The sequence below is a fragment of the Pinus tabuliformis genome, chromosome 9, assembly GCF_031772625.1.
Source record: "Pinus tabuliformis cultivar Carrire ecotype Pingquan chromosome 9, CPIR1, whole genome shotgun sequence".
NCBI classification, from domain to species: Eukaryota; Viridiplantae; Streptophyta; class Pinopsida; order Pinales; family Pinaceae; genus Pinus; species Pinus tabuliformis.
Window position 1 is genome coordinate 1876764630 of NC_142307.1, and position 23088 is coordinate 1876787717.

Genomic DNA, 23088 nt, shown 5'->3' on the forward strand with positions numbered 1-23088 from the left:
AGCATTTCGGTAATCCTTTCTTTTAATTGAAAGCAATTTTCGAGTCCCTTTTACTATTTAAGCTTCATAGTTAATCGATTTATCTACATCTTTGACTCCAATATGTGAAAAAAACCTATAGTAAATTCAAACCAGAATTTAAATATGTTATTTAAAATAAAATTTGTATATCAAAGATAATCATCCTCATATTGCTTAAACTATATAATTTATAAATGTTTAAAATTAGAAAATTAATAAAAAAATCATATATTAAAACTATATACAAGTTAATTTTTATATATGTACATACCTCCATACCTCCCTTGATGATTTATTATGATGGCTTAGTGTAGCATTGCACCATTTAACAACTTGTCTAGATGAGATAAGTTTATTTGCAGAGTGGTACATTTGATACTTTTGAAGTGCTTGTTTTATACATGCCCCTGAACCATCATGTTCTCCTTTTCCATGATCAGTCTCAAAGAGATTCCAACAATGTTTAATGTGGGTTTTCTAATGAAGACGACATAGCCAAAATAATGATAGTGAGTATTTGAATTTATTCGCACATCCATCTGAAAATAACCAATGTTTATTGAATTTTATGCCACGACCTTTCAATGAGTCAAAAAACTTATCAAAACAATGTTGTAAAAAATGTGTATCATGTGTATGATCATCACTGATATAAAGGTGATATTCTTTAATAACATGTCAATTCTCACTAGTTCTTTCTATATCATCAACAATTTTTCAACATGTCTATATAGGATATCGACAAGCATAGAGACTTGGTAAGAATGGTAATATTCACTTTGCATTTCTTTTTGTGCAACAAATGTGCAATTCTTTGCAAAATCAACTATTGACAAAATGGTCCCTCGTGAAAAAATTTCACGGGATTTTGTGAATTGCGGGTCCTGCCATCGAGCTCTATTGGAATGCTTGGTGTACTTATAAATTTTTGTCTCAAATTTCTTCAAAAACTGTATCACAAGAATTTTTTCTTGTAAGTCAATAATTTTAGCATTTGTACTATTATTTTAACTAATCGATGTATGGATATAATCATATTTCTTCCAGTTCACTTTTAGGTGATATAATGATTGATCATTTATATCAATAGAATCAAGGAAAATTTTAAGGATGGAAAATTGTCTTGAAGTTTAAAAACATTGGTGAATCTCATGCTTCTACTAGATGGGGAGGTTGAGGTCATGGATCAAAGAGAATATCAAATGAATTGGGGGAGGTCCATCATTCAAATTGTGGTGTTTATTATACATAAATGGTTATGTGCATCTACTTAAATGATAAATAAGTATAATCATTTGTATGTACATATATATATACTGAATTTATTTTCTATCCTTTGTAGATCCTTCACTCACTATTATGTCACGTGACAGTGGTCAACATTCTCCGGGTGGTCATCGATCTCAGGGTGGTCAACATTTTTGGGGTGATCAACATAATTTTGGTAAATTAATTATTTTAAAACAAATATGTACATGTAAATGAATTGTATGTACATATGCACGTACGTGTCTATCTTGCATACATGTATGAATACATTTGTTCACATGTTTTTATATTTATGTAATTTTATATATTGATCCAGAGGGTGAAAATGTTGGTCCAAGTAGACGTAAGCGAAGCCAGAAAGTTCAAGAAGAAGGCCAGACACCAACTAACACTTATCCATCTGATGTTCTGGATGAGCTTCCTTGGGAGACAAACCTCCAACAATGCACATTACAAAAGTGAAAAAGTCATTGTTGTAAATTGAGGAAAGATATTTGGAGTTTTAGAGCCCCCTGCAAAGAGTAGAGAAAGCTTAGGAATAGTTGTGCACTCTCGAAGCTCATTTCTTGGTATTTACGAGAAGCTTGGGTGAACCACGGGTTCATTTATAGATATGAGGAGATGTAGAAAGGGAGCAAAAAGAGGTTCTGATATATGGGTCGAGGTTAGTAAAAGGCTTACAAAAGAAAAATAGAAAATATATGTTTAATTGCAAAGAAGGGTCGAAAACAAAGATGCTCAAGGTGCAATATTTCAAGCACCCTGATATGGCCAGCTGTTTGTATGATATGTTCCTTGGAACGTATGGAAAGATTCCATGGAATGCCGAGGTCCGATTTCATTTTGCAAAATTATTTCATGCAGAATTTGTTTTGGGTATAAAACCCAATTATAATGATCTACCATCTAAATATTATGGTACGGGGAAAGGTCGGTTATATGATCGTAAGGAAACATTACGTGATACAAAATTGCCTCACCCTCAACCACATTTTGTACACCAACCTCCTCATCTGTTAACTTTGCAGTCATAGATGGATGTCACTTCTCAAATTTGTAGAAAAGGAAGGGATTCTCTTATAGACAACATACAAAGTGCATTGACTAGAATTGATATTGGTCTAAATCGGAAAACAACACAAGCTAATTCACGTGCTAATTTTGTATATAAAACATATGAGGACATAGATAATATGAATATTAAGGAGCTTAAACAATATGCAAAGGTTGATCGTAATGGTTGGAAAAACCTAATTGTTCATGAAGAAGAGGGCGTGGGATCGGTATGTGTTAAAGGTTAGGGTGGTTATTTTAATGTAATTTGTAATGTATGTGTTAATGTTGATTCACATACATTTTTTCTATTTTCTTAAGATATAAACTAACACAAACGTATCATATGTTCACCATTTGCAGTTAACTCATTTGTTGAATGAATACTTTGATAATTTCACGGTCCTAGGTTCAGCTTCCAATGAAGATATTTTGAGAGATGTTAGTTTTTTTTAATATTTCACGTTGATACAACTATTATTCTACTTTTATTATATCGATATATTGTGAGGACATATTTTTAAAATAAATAATTATGTATATATAACTAAATGTTAACAGATTCTGATTCCAACCGATGTTTTGTACATAGTGCCACCCTCTTCCTCCCTGGTAGGAAATGTTCCACAAGTATTGAATTTTTCACTTATGTTTTGTTATAAATTAAAGTGAAAGTTTCATTAAAAAATGAGATAGATTTATCTTCTAGTTCTAAAATTTTGGAATTTTAGGTTTGTGGAGATGATTTCCATTCTCCAGTGACTAGCGATGTAGTCAACAATGGGGTAGGATCATCTAAACAATTTTAAAAAAATGGTGTAATATTTTTTTAATATTGCGAGTTTATGCATTTTCATACGCAATTTAAAAATTTTAAAATGTACATGTACATGTATTGTATAGGGCATCCAGGAGTGCGAAATGCATGGCAAAAACCAAGAGGGCACAATGGAAGGGGAACACCATGAGGTATTGCATGGAATTTTAAACTTTTTATAATTTTGTTTTGATGATTACATTCTCATTTAATTTTAAAAATTAAAATTTAATTTTAAAGAACATAATGTTATGTATATATGCAATTACACATGTTATGCAAGGCACCCATGATTCATATGAGAGCACGAGGAGGTTGATAGATTATATATTTCAGCGAGATTCTATAAGTTGATTCAACCTTTTATTTGACAGTATTTTAATGTTATATTTACTTTTATCATGATATAAAATTTGAACATCTTTAAAGTAAAAATATTTATTACGAATTCATGCATCTTATTATTTGACAACATTTTATTATATATTTACTTTTATAATCATATAAATTTTGGACATATTTTAAATCTTGAACTCAAGTTATTATGATTTAATACATGCTAATTTTGAAGTTTATGTACATTTTTCATGGTACGATTTGCATGATGTATGTTTTGATGCTTAAAGCTTGGTTTTACATATTTAAGTTCATGAATATGTATCAATGAAAGTAAATTTGCATTTAGTTGGTACATTTTGCATTGAATCATTCCTATAATGTTAGAATATGATTCTTAGGTTTTGTTTAATGTTGTTTTGTGAAGTTATTTGAAATCAATCTATTAGAATTGCAAACTACAAAATGTGAGGTCTACATTTTGCATTTGAATGAATCTTATAATTTGGTGTAGATGTCTAAAACAATGATACCTCAAAATTTCATTACAAAATATGGTATGTACATTTTGCATTCATGTATAGAAAGGCTACTATGGATGTTGTTTGATAGTTAACTTTTAATATAAAGTTGTTTGAATGCACAAACATAAGTTAGATAAAATTGCATTATAAAGCATGGCCCAAAATTTGCATGATGCATGCATGGTTTGATACTTTTAAAGGTTTTACATATTTAAGTACATGAATATGTGGCAATGAAAGTAAATTTGCATTTAGTTGGTACATTTTTCATTAAATAATTCCTATAATGTTAGCATCTATGATTTTTAGGTTCCGTTTAAAGTTGTTTTGTCTTGAGTTATTTAAAATGAATCTATTAAAATTGGAAATTACAAAATGTGAGGTCTATGTTTTGCATTTGAATGAATATTTTAATTCGGTGTAGATGTCTAAAACAATACTTAAAATTTCATTATAAAACATTTTATGTAAATTTTGCATTCATGTATAGAAAGGCTACTATGGATGTAATTGATAGTTAACTTTTAATATAAAGTTGTTTGAATGCACAAGAATAAGTTAGATAAAATTTCATTATAAAACATGGCCCACAATTTGCATCATGCATGCATGGTTTGATGCTTTTAAAGGTTTTAAATATTTGCATTTAGTTGGTGCATTTTGCATTCAATATTCCTATAATGTTAGTAGATGATTCGTATGTTTTGTTTAAAGTTGTTTTGTCTTGAGTTATTTAAAATTAATCTATTAAAATTGAAAAATACAAAATGTGAGGTCTATATTTTGCATTTGAATGAATCTTATAATTTGGTGTAGATTTTTGAAACAATGATAACTTAAAATTGCATTATCAAATATGGTATGTACATTTTGCATTCATGTACAGAAAGGCTACTATTGATGTCAGTTGATAGTTAACTTTTAATATAAATTTCTTTGAATTCACAAGCATAAGTTAGATAAAATTTCATTATAAAATATTGCCCACAATTTGCATGAATCTCCATGCACGGTTTAATGCTTTTAAAGGTTTTAGATATTTTCATTTAGTTGGCACATTTTGTATTCAATCATTCCTATAATGTTAGTAGATGATTCTTGGGTTTTGTTAAAGTGAATCTATTAAAATTGAAAATTACGAAGTGTGAGTTCTACATTTTTCATTTGAATGAATCTTATAATTCAGTGTAGATGTCTAGAGCAATGATAACATAAATTTGCATTATAAAATATGGTATGTACATTTTGCATTCATGTATAGAAAGGCTATTACGGATGTCAGTTGATTCTTAAATTTTAATATAAAGTTGTTTGAATGCACAACATAAGTTAGATAAAATTGCATTATAAAACATGGCCGACAATTTGCATGATGCATGCATAGTTTGATGCTTTTAAAGGTTTTTCATATAATTTAAGTTCATGAATATGTAGAAATGAAAGTAAATTTGCATTTAATCATTCCTGTAATTTTATTAAATGATCCTTAGTAAATGGATCAACCAACCACAATCACAAATTAACAAATCAATAACAACGTTCGGCTCAACTAACCACAATCACAAATTAACTGAGTCGTAAAAATGCAATATACATCACAAATTAATAGAGCAAAAAATCCTCAATACAGGTCTACATAACATGCATTATACATATAAACTTGTAACTCAATACACTACAAAATGAGTATCACTTTCACATCATCACATTCTTAAGAATGTACAACTTAAGAGTGCACAAAAATAAGTGCTAACAATGTACTTGAACTCTAAATTCTCAATGATGAATCCAAGTAAAAGAAACTGTTTGGCAGTTCAATTAAAAAATTTCTAATGGAATGCCATCTTCAATGATCTTTTCATGGTCATATTTTGACATTCTCCATTTTTTAACTTTCAATTTTTTTTTATTTAACTTCTATCAACTTTATTCACATTGCACACACCAAGTGACTATATTGACAATTTATGACATCAGGTTGATAGTTTTGAAAGTAAAAATTACTCTCATTTTGGTGAGTTTCTCTGAAAAAAAAACCTTTCGGTATAATAGACCCTCTTTCATATATAAAATTGTTATCATCATAGTCTTCTAATCACTTCATCTTTCCTTCAGTGCGTCGCATTAAATAATACTTGACATATTCTATGTAGTTAATGGGTGCTACAACAACAAGAACATCTCCTGCCCAATAAAACAAGTGTAAATTCAAATCATAATTAACATGAAATTAGCTTTATCAATATGGACTTGATTTTATTATCTATTTTTAGATCTCTATATTTTAACTATTATCTAGATGCTTATACGGATTGATTTTAAAAAAATATATATATCTTTCTAAATGAATTGAAATCTTACCTTCTCTAACAATATCAAAAACTTGATCACCTTTAGATGATACTATAGTCTCCTCTAATTCCATCTCTTCGAACCTTGCAAATGACATTTTCCCCTTTGTATTTACTTATGTATGTTGCCAATGTTTTACATTCATATTGTTTTCAAAAACATCATTGGATTGTGTTTCATCTATGCAAACATGAGAAAAACGGTAATATTTTCTTTTATCAAATGCAAAAGCATTTCGGTAATCCTTTGTTTTAATTGAAAGCAATTTTCGAGTCCCTTTTACTATTTAAGCTTCATAGTTAATCGATTTATCTACATCTTTGACTCCAATATGTGAAAAAAACCTATAGTAAATTCAAACCAGAATTTAAATATGTTATTTAAAATAAAATTTGTATATCAAAGATAATCATCCTCATATTGTTTAAACTATATAATTTATAAATGTTTAAAATTAGAAAATTAATAAAAAAATCATATATTAAAACTATATACAAGTTAATTTTTATATATGTACATACCTCCATACCTCCCTTGATGGTTTATTATGATGGCTTAGTGTAGCATTGCACCATTTAACAACTTGTCTAGATGAGATAAGTTTATTTGCAGAGTGGTACATTTGATACTTTTGAAGTGCTTGTTTTATACATGCCCCTGAACCATCATGTTCTCCTTTTCCATGATCAGTCTCAAAGAGATTCCAACAATGTTTAATGTGGGTTTTCTAATGAAGACGACATAGCCAAAATAATGAGAGTGAGTATTTGAATTGATTCGCACATCCATCTGACAATAACCAATGTTTATTGAATTTTATGCCACGACCTTTCAATGAGTCAAAAAACTTATCAAAACAATGTTGTAAAAAATGTGTATCATGTGTATGATCATCACTGATATAAAGGTGATATTCTTTAATAACATGTCAATTCTCACTAATTCTTTCTATATCATCAACAATTTTTCAACATGTCTATATAGGATATCGACAAGCATAGAGACTTGGTCAGAATGGTAATATTCACTTTGCATTTCTTTTTGTGCAACAAATGTGCAATTCTTTGCAAAATCAACTATTGACAAAATGGTCCCTGGTGAAAAAATTTCACGGGATTTTTTGAATTGCGGGTCCTGCCATCGAGCTCTATTGGAATGCTTGGTGTACTTATAAATTTCTGTCTCAAATTTCTTCAAAAGCTGTATCACAAGAATTTTTTCTTGTAAGTCAATAATTTTAGCATTTGTACTATTATTTTAACTAATCGATGTATGGATATATTCATATCTCTTCCATTTCACTTTTAGGTGATATAATGATTGATCATTTATATCAATAGAATCAAGGAAAATTTTAAGGATGGAAAATTGTCTTGAAGTTTAAAAACATTGGTGAATCTCACTAGTCCCTAATATGCAAACTATAAAATGTTTACTCATGTATTTGTAAAATTATTCAAATTTATAATGATTTTATATATACTCTCTATATAATATTGGAAATTTTTAAGGTGAAATAATTTTATATTGTAAAATTTGGGCGAATCATTTTTATAAAAAATGGAAATTGGTGAATCTTTTTCTTTTTCAAAAATCATGGAAAATTAGCCCATCTATGGATATTAGCCACTAAAATTTTCTATGAATAGAATATTTGTCGTGAAATAAATTCAAATTTCCACAATGATCGCATTTTTTACCACTAACACATTTCTTTTGGTAAAATAATTCATGACTTTCTCTTTCACATAGAATTTCGGATATCAAACCATGGATAGTGGTAGGAGGAGGTTAATTTTTCCAAAATGTTTTACCAAAATTAAGGAAGGTGTCAAAATATAATTGAAATTACACATGATAATGAAAACAACAAGTGTTGCGTACAGTGATAAATTTAACATACCATGGTTTTTGTTGTTCAAAATTACTGAGTGAGACATTAATTCCATGATTCTCTTCTATCAACTTATTGAACAACTCTATCTGAGTGGTGTCCAAGATATGTTTTTCATGTTCTTCATACTGATTTTGTGTTATTAATTGTCACATTACATCCCTTGATTTTGGTGAAACATGTGAATTTTTCAACCAATATTTATATATTATTTTCCTAACATCTTCTCCAAATCTATCTTTGTATGGTTTCATACAAATAAATGCCCAGCAAGCGATCTCATCATTTACATCTATTTGCAATCAAAATTTTCTATGTTTGTGCAATGCTTTTCGTGAGGTCCCTAATATGTTTTCCATATATTTTACCAAAAGATTTTCTTTAGTACTTGATGAAACCACTGCCATTTGTATTTATCTATGTGCAGCTACATTATTTTAATTTCCATACCTTCCAATTGTTTTTAGAGAACTATTTATATTTTCAATTACATTTTCCTTCACCTTTTTATATTTCGTGGATTTTTGAACACCCAATACAATTGTAGAATCTTTTAACTTGTTTGATGTTAATAGACCTCTCAAATTTTGAACTTGAAATGTCACACTTTCATCTTTGAATAACTTCTCAATAATGACCTTAACACGATATCGTATAACATGGTCAACTTTTTTATCTGCATATATTTTAGTGTCAACATTTTTTAACATCTCATCATTGATATTGATTTCATCTGTACATATGAAAATTAAATGTAATGGATATAAATATTAAATAAATATTTAAATTAAAAAATAGAGTTTGAATAAAATTGAAATTAATAAATATGTATAATTTCAATAATACACATGATATATAGATATAGATATAGATATATATATATAGGAATGTCGACGTCTACTTCGGAGATGGCTTTGACGGCATTCGTTAAACAAAACCGCGTAGGATTAGGGTAGCCACAGACTACAATTGCACGACCACAGGCTGGAGGGAACTTCGGGAGTTAGGGCTTCGAGCTGCCGACAGATCGACACCATCGACGGGAGCCTGCAGTCACTGTCCGGCATGGAGGGTCAACGGGAAACAGACCTCATGGATTATTCTGAGGATCTGTTGCAAGGATAGTTAATCTTCTCTAACCCTAATTTAGCTACCCCGGGTTTCACTCCACTGACTTCTGAAGCTTCACACGCACAGGACTGTTTGTCGGCGGTCTCCTTGCCGAATCTGTTTTCATCATCCATCGGTCTGGAGGCACCACCTCTCTCACCTGGTACAGCTTTACTCCTTGCCTCTTTATCGCCTGATACATTGACCCTCGATCAGATCCCATCCCCACTGCCTGATTCTCATACTGCTCATGAAGATCCGAGGGTTCAAGCAGTTCCGAGGGCAAATGTGACAAATCCCCTCCCGGACAATGGGGCAAAACCCTCTGGATGCTTTGGTACGCCGGTTATCAACATAAAACCCTCAAAGCCCTCACTGGCTGGGGACACAAATCCGTTCGTGGAACATCCGTCGGCGCCACGCACCAAGAAGAAGAAAACGAAGTGTGTTAGGGCAACAACGAAGGACATCACCGTTACCTTCGGCAACTCTTTGGACTTTGAGGAAACTATGGCTATATCGCGCACAATTTTGGTCGGACATGTGCAGGGGCGTACCTTCACGGCGGAAAGGCTGATGCGCTGGGTGAAAGAAATCTGGGGAGCCCTGCTCTCACAATTGCCGGAGGTACAGGTTCTCCCACGAGGGTGGTTCTCCCTCCATTTTGCAAATGAAGGGCACACGAATGCGGTACTTGAAAGATATTGGCATATTGAGACACCACCTATGCTATTAAAGAGATGGAGCCCGTTATTTGATCCTGAGCGTGAACAAATTGCAGCAGGGCCATTGTGGGTGCGACTTCCGGGGCTCCCTTTACAATACTTTGTTGGCATTATGATTCAGGTGTTGTCCTTGATGGCAAACCCATTCAGATGTTAAATCAAGAAGGACGCAGGAATCATGTTCAGCAAGTGCGTCCCCGCAGGTATACCATACAGAACCTGCGTCCAGGGACGCAGGCCAGCCGTTCAGGAGGTGCATCCGCCCAGTGCACACATTTCAAGGCAGAGAAAAGCACGTGGGGGTTTCTTGTGTGGTATCTAGCCGACGGTTTTGTGTTTCTATGGTGTCGGCTCGTGGTATTGTTCCATGTTTTGGGGAGAAGCTTGCCTATATAAAGCAAAGGAGTTCATTTGGATTAGGCATCATCTTGGTTGAACATCTCTTGGTGAGATCTAGTCTAGATCTATAAGGGCGAATCTTCTAATGGACTATGATCTCTATGGCGCATGATCAGATCTGTGGATCTGAGTGTTTGGGTTGGTTCTGAAGTCCTCATATTTCTTATATCTGAAGGGACGCAGGTTCAGTGAAGAGCAAGTGCGCTGGGACGCAGTGCAGTAAAAGCTCAGGTGCGTCTCTGAGGCAAGGGACGCGGCGCGACTGTGTTATTGGGTGCGTCTCTGAAGCGAAAGACGCGGCGCGATAGTGCTGCTGGGTGCGTCGGTCGCAGAAAAGCTTAGAGGAACAGTGCGTCTGCACGCAGATCAGAAGAAGGTAGACTGCGTCCAGTCGCAAGCCACAGAAAGAAAATATGCGTCCCTGTCTTAAGATGATCTGTTGACTGTATATTTCTGTTCATAAGGTGTTCTGGGTTGTTTCTGTAATTACTGATCTGATATCTGTAGTATACTTGTTGATCATTTATGAAAAAAAATAGGGGGTTGTAGCTCCCTTCCAGGAGAGACTGGAAAACGAGAAAGAGTTGTAGCTCTCTGCAGGTTGCAGCCTACGTACTGGTAAAGGACTGCACCAGTACAAAATCATTGTAAAAAGAATTTCTTGAAAGAAGATAGAGACATATTGCAGCAGGTGGTTTTCTCCCGCATTGGGTTTCCACCTTACATCTTGTGTTCTTTGGTGTGACTGTCTATTTTCTTTATTCATGCTCATTATTTTATGGTACTGATATGCAAGAATAATTCAAAAGATCAAATAAGGAAGATTTGGTAAATTGCTTGATAATACTGATTCACCCCCCCTCTCAGTATTATTTCCAACAATTGGTATCAGAGCAGGTCCTTCAGAAAAGCTTGATCACTTGAAGGTAGATCGTTCATCATGAGCAACTACGAGAGAGAAGCATCAATCAGGCCACCAGTTTTTGATGGGACAAACTTCAATTATTGGAAGGTAAGAGTTACTGCATATCTTCAATCTCTTGGTACTGAAGTTTGGAACATTGTAGAAACAGGCTATGCTTTTCCTTCAGCTACTCCTACAGATCCAGCTGAGAAAAAGACATATGAAACAAATGCAAAAGCAGTCAGTACTCTATTAGGAAGTATATCCCAAACAGAATTCATGAAGGTCATGCACTTCAAATCAGCAAAAGAGATATGGGACAAAATGATCACTAGCTATGAAGGAGATGAACAGGTAAAGGAAGCTAAACTTCAAACTCTCAGGATTCAATATGAGACTCTCAAGATGTATAATGATGAAAGTGTGGCTAATTATTTTCTTCGGGTAGATGAGATTGTTAATTGTATGAAAAATTTGGGTGAAGAAATAAAAGAGACTATAGTAGTTCAAAAGATTCTAAGATCATTATCCCCCAAGTTTGAATCTAAAGTATCTGCAATAGAAGAAAAGGAAAATCTCAAAGTTCTCACTATGTCTCAGCTACATGGAATTCTAACTGCTTATGAAATGAGAAAGGGAGGACCATCAGACAGAAGGGAGGCTGCTTTTAAAGCATCAGGCAAAGAAGATTACTATGAAGCAAGCCATGATCCAGAAGAAGAGGAAGAAGAATCAAATTTTGTCAGAAATCTTCAAAGGGGTTCTGGAAGGTTCAGAGGTAAGCTACCCTTCAAATGCTTTGCTTGTGGAAGAGTAGGTCATTATGCTGCAAAATGCTCTTATAAGGATAAAGGAAATGAACCAGTTAGATGGAACAAGAAACAAAGCGCAAATAAGAAAAGCTACTACACCCATGAAGATAGTGATGGCTTATCAAACAGTGATGAAGATGAACAAGGTAATAAATATAGGTTGTTAATGGCATTTGAAGATGATGATTATGAGGATGCTGTAGATGTGGATAACCTTTATGATGAAATTACTAGACTCAAGAGATGCATAGAAGAAAAGAACATGATTATTGATACTCTACAATTCCAAATTGATGAAAAGGAAAAACATCTTGAAAAATTAGAAGGTGAAATTGTTGGTCTTAGAAAAGAAATTGAGAAAACAAAAACTATTAATCTCAAGTTTGTCAAAGGATCTGAAACTTTGGATGAGATTATCAGTGTGCAGCGGTCTCCACTAAATAAGACAGGTTTGGGCTATAATGGAGAAACTTCTCAAGCATCCACTTCAAAAAGTTATCTTGATGCAGCAAGAAGAAATGAGCAAGAACACAAGGAAGATCATCAGGTAAAGCAGGGACAAATGTCAAACAGAAACTATCAGGGGCAATCCAGCTTAAGGGTGAACAAAAGCCACAACCAACCACAGGTAAAATCTTCTCAATTTGGTTCAAGAATAGATGAAAATAGAAATTACAATCAGTTGGCTGGTAGATCCAATAATCGCAGAAGCTTCTTCAATGGACAATGCTTTTCTTGCCATAACTTTGGTCACAAAGCAGCTCAATGCATTGCATATAAAACAATCATGACTAGGGAAGCTCAAAAACAAAGAAGTATGACAGGGATTACAAAAAGGACCTATAACAACTTTTCAGCTCTTGAAAATGAAGTTGAATGTTCTATTTGCAATAATTTTGGACATAAAGACTTTGAATGCAGAAGCAGGTTTCCGGAAAGAAAGGTACAAGAGCAGAAGAAGGAACAAGCCTCAGGCACCAAAACATGGAGAATAAAGGAACCTCAAACAGAAAGATGTGGGATAGCATTTTATGCAGAAGGACAAGAAAATCTATGGTACATTGACAGTGGATGTTCGAAGCATATGACAGGTGATAAAGAAAAACTTGAGTCTTATTCTAATTTAGAAAAGGGAAAGAAAGTCTCTTTTGGAAATGATACTCCTGCAACTATAAAAGGAAAAGGTATTGCTCCTTTAAAAGAAGATGTTAAGGCTGGAAATGTTTTGTTTGTTGATGGATTGAAGCATAATCTGCTAAGTGTCAGCCAGATGTGTGATCAAAGAACCGAGGTTATATTCAGATCAAATGGATGTCTTGTTCGTGATCTTGATACAGGTAAAACAGTTCTCAAAGGGAAAAGAACTCCAAATAATCTATACATATTTGAAGAAGGACAACAACAATGCTACCTAAGCAAGGATGAAGAGCACTGGTTATGGCATCGAAGGTTGGGACATCTAAGCTTCTCACAAATAAGGAAAGCATGTAAATATCAGGCAGTTCGCGATCTTCCAGATATCAAAATTCCTGACAACACCATATGCAGATCATGTCAGTTTGGAAAACAAACCAGGACTAACTTTCCAGAGAAAGAAGGATCAGCTAGCATGCCTCTTGAGTTAGTACATACAGATGTATGTGGACCATTCAGAAAAAGAACACCTAGAGGAGAGGAATACTTGATATTATTTATTGACGATTTCTCCAGGTTTGTTTGGTTAGGACTTATGAAGCACAAAGATGAAGCATTCGAAAAATTCAAATCCTTCAAAGCCTTGGCTGAAAATGAATCAGGTCACAAAATTAAGTGCCTCAGATCCAACAGAGGTGGGGAATTTACTTCAAATGAATTTTTCGATTTCTGTGATGAACATGGGATAAGGAGAGAATTCTCTACAGCTAGAACTCCTCAGCAAAATGGAGTTGTTGAAAGAATGAACAGAACAATCCAACAAATGGCTCGTGCTATGCTTGATGAATCAGGAACTCCCGCAACCTTCTGGGGTGAGGCTGCACATACTGCGGTTATTATTCTCAACAAGACAAATGTCCGGGTGAACAGCACTCAAACTCCTCATGAGCTCTGGAGTGGTAAAACTCCTTCAGTCAAGCACTTCAAAATCTTTGGGAGCAAATGCTATATCAAGAATACTGAGGAGCAGCTTGGGAAACTTGATCCTAGAGCAGATGAAGGCATTCTTCTTGGCTATTCTCCACATAGCAAAGCATACAAATGCTATAATAAAAGACTTGGAAGAATTGTTGACAGCATCGATGTGGTGGTTGATGAGAAGGGATACATTCCTAGGCAAATACATCGTGAAGACATCGAAGAAGATGAAAGCTACCCTCAAAGACAGAATGATGAACAAGAAGAACCTCACGAAGACACAGAAGAACGAACAAGAATAGAAGAAAAGACTCCATCCAGATATGTTCAGAAGAACCATCCAGAATCTCAGATCATGGGACAGAAAGAAGCAGGTATACAAACTAGAAGAACAGTTGCAGAAGCTTCAAGCTATTTGGCGTTACTTTCTTCTACTGAACCACAAAATGTGAAAGAGGCATGCAAAGATGAATGTTGGGTAAAAGCAATGGATGAAGAACTTGAGCAAATCGAAAAGAATAACACTTGGGAGCTGGTTCCTAGACCAAAGGATAAGAATGTTATTGGAACAAAATGGGTCTTCAAAAATAAGTTGAATGAAAACGGAGAAGTAATTAGAAACAAAGCCAGACTTGTTTGTAAAGGGTATGCGCAGCAAGAAGGAATAGACTTTGAAGAAACTTTTGCTCCTGTTGCAAGACTTGAGGCCATCCGAATGTTCCTTGCACTCTCAAGTTTTCAGAACTTCAAAGTATTTCAAATGGACGTGAAATCAGCCTTTCTAAATGGAGACTTGGAAGAAGAAGTGTACATTGAACAGCCAGATGGGTTCATTCTTGGAAATGATCCAAATCTTGTATGCCGATTGAAAAAGGCTCTCTATGGTCTCAAACAAGCTCCAAGGGCTTGGTACTACCGGTTGGACAAATATCTTCATCAACAAGGTTTCTCAAAAGGCTCAGCAGACAGCAATCTGTATATAAAAGTTGAAAATGACAAATTGCTAATACTTGTTGTGTATGTAGATGACATTATTTTTGGCAGCAATGAAGAAGCTATGAGTCAAAGCTTTGCCTCGGTCATGCAGAAAGAATTTGAAATGTCCTTGCTAGGAGAACTGACATATTTCCTTGGTTTGCAAATCCAACAGAAGGAAGGAGGAATCTTTTTATCTCAAACCAAGTATCTCAAGCAGATTTTGAAGAAATATGGCATGGAAGATGCAAAACCAGTATGTACACCCATGGTCACAGGATGTAGTCTCAGTGCAAATGATGAATCTGCAGCAGTACATCAACCAACCTACAGATCTATGATTGGAAGTTTACTATATCTGACAGGTACCCGACCGGACATCATGCATGCAGTTGGAATAGTTGGAAGATTTCAGGCAAATCCGAAGGAAACTCATCTTCAGGCAGTGAAGAGAATCTTCAAATATCTTCAAGGGACACAAAATTATGGCTTATGGTATCCTAGAGATACAGATCTTACTCTTCATGCTTATACAGATGCAGATTGGGCCGGAAGCGTGGATGACAGGAAAAGCACAAGTGGTGGTGCGTTCTTTATGGGTCCCAGACTGGTATCTTGGTTCAGCAAGAAACAGAGTTCAATTGCCTTGTCTACAGCTGAAGCAGAATATGTTGCTGCTGCATCTTGTTGCACCCAACTCCTTTGGATGATGCAGACCTTGCAGGATTATCAAATCACTTGTACTCCTCCAATCCCTATCTTATGTGACAACACAAGTGCAATCAGCATCTCAAAGAATCCGGTTATGCATTCAAAAACCAAGCACATACCAATCAAGTACCATTTTCTCCGGGAACAAGTACTTGAACAGAAGGTCAAGTTGGAGTATGTTCCTTCTAAGGAACAAGTTGCTGATATTTTCACCAAACCGTTGCCCAAGGACACTTTTGCATACCTCAGGCAAAAGCTGGGGGTTGTTGATGCATCATCTTACTGTTGATCATCTTCCTATTGGTGGTATAGGCTCAGGGGGAGCACATATTGCATTGTTGGCATTATGGAGAAGGAGATCTTGGAAATAGCTGCAATATGTCTCTATCTCCTTCATGATGGATTTCTGGTTACAAATCTGGAGAAGCATGAGCATAGGGGGAGCATACCCTTTGCCCTTGATGTCAAAGGGGGAGAATGAAGCTGAAGAGAAGATTATGTGGTTGCCATCAAGTCCAAAGGGGGAGATTGTTGGCATTATGATTCAGGTGTTGTCCTTGATGGCAAACCCATTCAGATTTTAAATCAAGAAGGACGCAGGAATCATGTTCAGCAAGTGCGTCCCCGCAGGTATACCATACAGAACTCGCGTCCAGGGACGCAGGCCAGCCGTTCAGGAGGTGCGTCCGCCCAGTGCACACATTTCAAGGCAGAGAAAAGCACGTGGGGGTTTCTTGTGTGGTATCTAGCCGACGGTTTTGTGTTTCTATGGTGTCGGCTCGTGGTATTGTTCCATGTTTTGGGGAGAAGCTTGCCTATATAAAGCAAAGGAGTTCATTTGGATTAGGCATCATCTTGGTTGAACATCTCTTGGTGAGATCTAGTCTAGATCTATAAGGGCGAATCTTCTAATGGACTATGATCTCTATGGCGCATGATCAGATCTGTGGATCTGAGTGTTTGGGTTGGTTCTGAAGTCCTCATATTTCTTATATCTGAAGGGACGCAGGTTCAGTGAAGAGCAAGTGCGCCGGGACGCAGTGCAGTAAAAGCTCAGGTGCGTCTCTGAGGCAAGGGACGCGGCGCGACTGTGTTATTGGGTGCGTCTCTGAAGCGAAAGACGCGGCGCGATAGTGCTGCTGGGTGCGTCGGTCGCAGAAAAGCTTAGAGGAACAGTGCGTCTGCACGCAGATCAGAAGAAGGTAGACTGCGTCCAGTCGCAGGAAACAGAAAGAAAATATGCGTCCCTGTCTTAAGATGATCTGTTGACTGTATATTTCTGTTCATAAGGTGTTCTGGGTTGTTTCTGTAATTACTGATCTGATATCTGTAGTATACTTGTTGATCATTTATGAAAAAAAATAGGGGGTTGTAGCTCCCTTCCAGGAGAGACTGGAAAACGAGAAAGAGTTGTAGCTCTCTGCAGGTTGCAGCCTGCGTACTGGTAAAGGACTGCACCAGTACAAAATCATTGTAAAAAGAATTTCTTGAAAGAAGATAGAGACATATTGCAGCAGGTGGTTTTCTCCCGCATTGGGTTTCCACCTTACATCTTGTGTTCTTTGGTGTGACTGTCTATTTTCTTTATTCATGCTCATTATTTTATGGTACTGATATGCAAGAATAATTCAAAAGATCAAATAAGGAAGATTTGGTAAATTGCTTGATAATACTGATTCACCCCCCCTCTCAGTATTATTTCCAACATACTTGAGTGAAGAAGCTTTCACCAGGATCGGCAATGATTTGAGGACATATTTGGATCATGATTGATCCTACATCGACACTCGAAAGAGAACAGTGGCCCGAATTCTGGTACATATGGATACCCGGGAGGGATTGGAGGAAAGAATCACTCTGCAATGGGGGAAGCACAGGCGCATTCAGATTCTGGATTATGAAGGAGTCCCCTTCCGCTGCAACCGGTGCCATCAAGTGGGGCATCTCTACAAGGATTGCCCATTGATCAAACGACCGGATAGCTCTCCAAAGATCTCCCCCATAGCATCCAGAGGGACTTCTCCATACATTCCACAACCGTCGCATGGATTCTCGGTACCTCAAGGCGCTCAGGAGTGTCCAGAGATGAACAAGAAGGACACGCTCTCTCCTCCTATGACACGGGCTCAGGCAGCTGCGGCAGCCGCACAAGCCACAAGTACAAATCTTATTTCTCCCTCTATCTCAATTGCACATTCATCAGAATTTGTTAATTCTATTACATGTTCTATTGTGCATTGCATTATTCCCCCGCCCCCATTGATTCCCTCCACAGCTCCACCTTCCCTGCCTCTCTCATCGTCGCCTCCTTCGTCGCCTCCCTCTGATCCTTCAGTAAGGAAAATTCCCCCCCACCCATATTCCCTCCGACCCCGGACCTCTCAACCGGAATCCTCTGAACCCCAGATAGGGCTGGGCATTGTTCCTATGGGCTTGGGATCCTCCTCCACCAGGGGAAGGAAATCTGATCTAAACAAGGCTATCAGACGTGCTGGTGCTGAAGTTGCATCTGGTCGACAATCCACCATTGACGGGGTCCTTAGAGCAACAAACCCCCCGAAGAGGGGTCCCCCATGAAGTGCCTCTCCTTTAATTGCAGGGGTTTGGCTAGTCCCCCCAAAAAACTAGCACTCAAACGACTTTTTGAGGTCGAACTCCTGGATGTCATTCTCCTACAAGAAACGCTAGGCCCCGCTGAGTCCATCTCCCACACCCTGAGCTCTTTATCGCCCAAATGGAATTTCATAGCTATGGATGCCATTGGTAGATCGGGTGGACTGGCGATTGGTTACAACCCAAAATCCATCAGATTGGACTCTTCCTGGGGAGGTCTTGGTTTCATGGGAGCTGACATCTTCTCAATGGACCTGGGTCTCTCCCTTCGCATCATCAATATCTATGGTCCATGCCAGCAGAGGGAAAGCTTTTGGAGAATGCTTCTCAGCAGGAGCCTGATGTCTCTGGACCGCATCATTCTGGGGGGTGATCTGAATTTCTCTCTGGGGTTTCGGGAGTCATGGGGCTCTTTGGCGCAAGTAGATCCCATCTCAGATTTTATGAGAAGCATACTAGAGCAACATGATCTTATCGACATTCCCATGCAGAACCCTCTCCCAACATGGAGGAACAGAAGGGTTGGGACAGCAGCTCTGGCCCGCAGACTTGATCGATTCCTGATGAAAGGCCCTCTGATTCATCAGCTACACCATTATAAGCAGTGGGTTGGATCCGGGGGCATATCTGATCACTCCCCAATCTTAATGGAGATCATGGGCCCTCATCCAAAGCCAAAAGCCCCTTTCAAGTTTAACCACCTTTGGCTCCTGGATCCAAGCTTCTCCAAAATAGTCTCGGATTATTGGCAAGCTCATCCCATTAACAGAGAATCCTCGATGGCAAGGGGCTTTGTCAAAAATCTGACTGAGCTCAAACACATAGTGATTGAGTGGGCCAAGGCAAAAAAGGCAAGGGAGGATGAACAACTCATTATGGTGGAAGAAGAACTAAAATCCCTTCTGGATGAGAGAAACTTGGGGTTCGTCTCAGGGGAGAACAAGACCCGTCTAGTAGATTTGGAGAAGCAAAAGCAAAATATTCTCAAGCTCAGGGAGGAATCGCTCAGGCTGCGGAGTAGGGCTTTGTGGCTAAAAGCTGGGGACGAGAATTCAAGATTCTTCCATAACTTCGCAAAAGGAAGGAGAGTGGCAAATACCATTTGGAACCTCCCCCTCCCGGATGGAGGATTGGCAGACACCTTTAATAAGCTCTCCCACCTCGGCTCGACACATTTCAAAGGAATATTCAAGAGCCCTGCAGGAACAAACCTAGCTGAAATCATCAATGTGGCCTCTCATTTTCCTAGGTTTGTAAATAATGAAGACATTGGCGCTCTCACTGATCCTGTCACCATGGAAGAATTAGAAAGCACTATCAAGTGGTTTCAGAAGGAAAAGAGTCCAGGTCCCGATGGATGGACCATTGAGTTCTATATTGCATTCTTTGACATCATGGGTGAAGACATCCTGAAGGTGGTTGGGGAGAGTAGAACTTCGGGCCAGCTCTATCACACCATAAATTCCACATTCATTGCTCTCATCCCCAAATCGGACTCTCCTACATCCTTTGATGACTTTCGACCTATCTCTCTGTGCAATGTCCTCTATAAAATCATCTCAAAAATCATTGCTAACCGGATCAGGCCCATTCTGTCTAAGCATATTGCCCCCCACCAATTTACTTTCTTGGAAGACAGACAGATACACAAAGCCATTGGATCTGCTCAGGAAGCTATTCATTCCATATGGACCAAGCATCTCAAATGCATCCTCCTTAAGATCAACCTCTCCAAGGCTTTTGATCGAGTTAGTTGGCTCTTTATCAAGATGATTCTTATCCATCTTGGCTTCCCTCTTCCACTCATCAATTGGATCATGGCATGCATTACATCCCCCACCTATAGCATTCTAATTAATGGAGCAGCCTCACATTTCTTCCACTCTGAGAGAGGGTTGTGACAAGGCTGCCCTCTATCTCCTCTCCTTTTTCTCCTGGTTATGGAAGCCCTAAGCCGCCTTATTATCACAGCCAAAAGGGATGGAACCATCAGAGGCCTAAAAATATGAGATTAGTGCTTTCTTACACATCTACTGTTCGTTGATGATGTCCTTATCCTTCTAGACGGCAGCATACAAGATACCTCTACTTTCAACAGGATCCTAAAGCTATTTGCACATGCCACTGGGATGGAGGTCAACAGGGCAAAGTCTACTATTACATTGGTTGGCACCTCAGATAATGAATTTTTCACAGCCAGCCAAGCATTCCCTTACACCACACAGCCCCTGGACAGAGGGTTAAAATACCTCGGTTACTGGCTAAAACCCACCAACCAAAAGATTGCGGACTGGGTATGGCTGGTCTCAAAAGTGGAAAAAAGGATATCCTGCTGGTGTTATAGATATCTATCCAGAGCAGGTAGATTAACATTGATCAAATCAGTTCCGGAAGCAACACCCGTCTTCTGGATGGCACTCGCCTGGATCCCTCGGAATATCCTTTCTAAGCTTCAGCATCTCTGAAACAGATACTTATGGGCAGGCAATAAAGAAAAGCGCACATTTGCATGGATAGGCTGGAGCAAGATCGCCCTACCCAAGAAATGGGGTGGCTGGGGTTTGAGGGATCTCCCCTCTTTTGCTAGTGCCCTGGCAGCCAAAATGGGCTGGGCCCTGCTGACCTCTCACAGCTTATGGACAAACATCACATACCACAAATACATTTGGCCCCTCAACATAATCGAATGGGCCAGGCTCCCTTCATGGAACAAAACTGGCATATCTTCAATATGGAAAGCTCTCCTACACTCTCTTCCGCTCATCAGGAACAACATTGTGTGGCGAATAAGGAATGGAGACAGAGCACGTATAGGAATAGACCCTTGGAGTGGTAGTGGTGGGAGACATTTGCTTCCACAAGCGCTGGTGGAATTCCTCACAGCACATGGCATCAAGGTGATTGCACAGATAGCGAATCATGAGCAATCTGATATCTTCCATCAGGCTTGGAAGACAGCCACCCAACTAAACCTCCCGCAGAGATGGCACACAGCCTGGCGCGAATACTGTGCGGCCCTGATAGAGTCCCACATCAGAATTATGGAGGGATCAGATGAACTTGTATGGCATCAGGCTGAAAGCGGGACATACACTCCAAAGGAGGGTTACATTCAGATAATCAAGCAGAGGAAACCTGAAGTCTTAGACAGATGGTGGCAGAATATTTGGAAGCTAACAGCCTCGCCTCGATCGAAACTCTTCACATGGTGTGTTCTCAGAAACAGAATCCCCACGGGAGATCATCTCATGCGCTGTGCTCAATATGGTCCGACGAGATGTGTTCTGTGTAAAGCCGACAGTGAAACTACAGAACACCTATTCCTGCGATGCAACTCTGTACAGCTCGTATGGAGTAATATAAAACCGTTTACACATTTCACAGGGGAATGGAGCGGTACTGATCTAATTAACGCTTGGATAGAATGGGGCAATCGGAACAAGGGCTCGAAAGTGGCAAACTTGCCCATTATAGTAAACTGGTCCATTTGGAAAGCAAGGAACCAAATGATCTTCGATGAGAAGGCTATTCATTGGCCCCTTATAGAGGCTGGCATCATCTCTGCTTTCAACGAGCTTCCGGACCCGCCTCCCCCAAAACTGCGCAGGCCAAATCCTCCCCCCATCATTGATCGGGGTATCCCATGGGCATATTTTGACGGAGCAGCTAATGTACAAAGCTGTGGGGGTGGCTTCATCCTGCACCTAACTGAAAATCACTCCTACATCATTAAAGCGGGATTGGGTGCTGGAACAAACAATTTTGCTGAGCTCATAACCCTACGACACCTACTACACTTTGCATTAAGCCATCACTGCACTAGCATCAACATTTTCGGGGATTCACAGATTATCATAAATTGGTTCAATAATATTTCTACATGTCACATGCACACACTCAGCGTCATTCTTGATGAAGTCTTTCAGCTCAAAGAGGCTTTTAACCATATCACTGTTTCACACATCTACAGGGAACATAACCAGGATGCTGACAAATTTTCCAAGGAGGCCGCGCTGATGGAACAAGGATATTGGGAGATATCCGAGATTTTGGACCAACAGGAACAAAATTTTTATCATCGCCCATATATAGACCCGGCATACCCTACAGTGGGTCTACATGCGACTTAATTTATATCAGTAGTATGACAGCAGCACTATATATGACAGTTTTTTGTATATGACAGTTTTTTGTATAAATCTTTTTTGTAACAGACTGAAGGATGCCAATAAGGCATCAAAATCTATACAGCCTTCATAGCACAAACCTGAGCGGTAAAACAAATCAGCATACTCATGCAATTTTTGTAAAATGTACAGAGAATCAGTGAACATGGCATATGCGATAAGCATCTACATATGTAATCTTTCATATTAATGAAATGTTACGGATTTTTCCAGTGGAATATATATATATATATATATATATATATATATATATATATATATATATATATATATA

General features: G+C 37.7%; 1 protein-coding gene across 1 annotated transcript; it reads left to right on the top strand.

The window, feature by feature from the left end:
- The first annotated feature begins 18764 nt into the window (after positions 1–18764).
- On the top strand, positions 18765–22859 carry LOC149156386 (uncharacterized). The gene is made up of 4 exons (XM_089444749.1): positions 18765–20055; positions 20692–20988; positions 21112–22298; positions 22842–22859. The coding sequence occupies exons 1-4, from the start codon at positions 18765–18767 to the stop codon at positions 22857–22859; spliced, it is 2793 nt and encodes a 930-aa protein (XP_089300875.1).
- Positions 22860–23088: the final 229 nt, after the last annotated feature.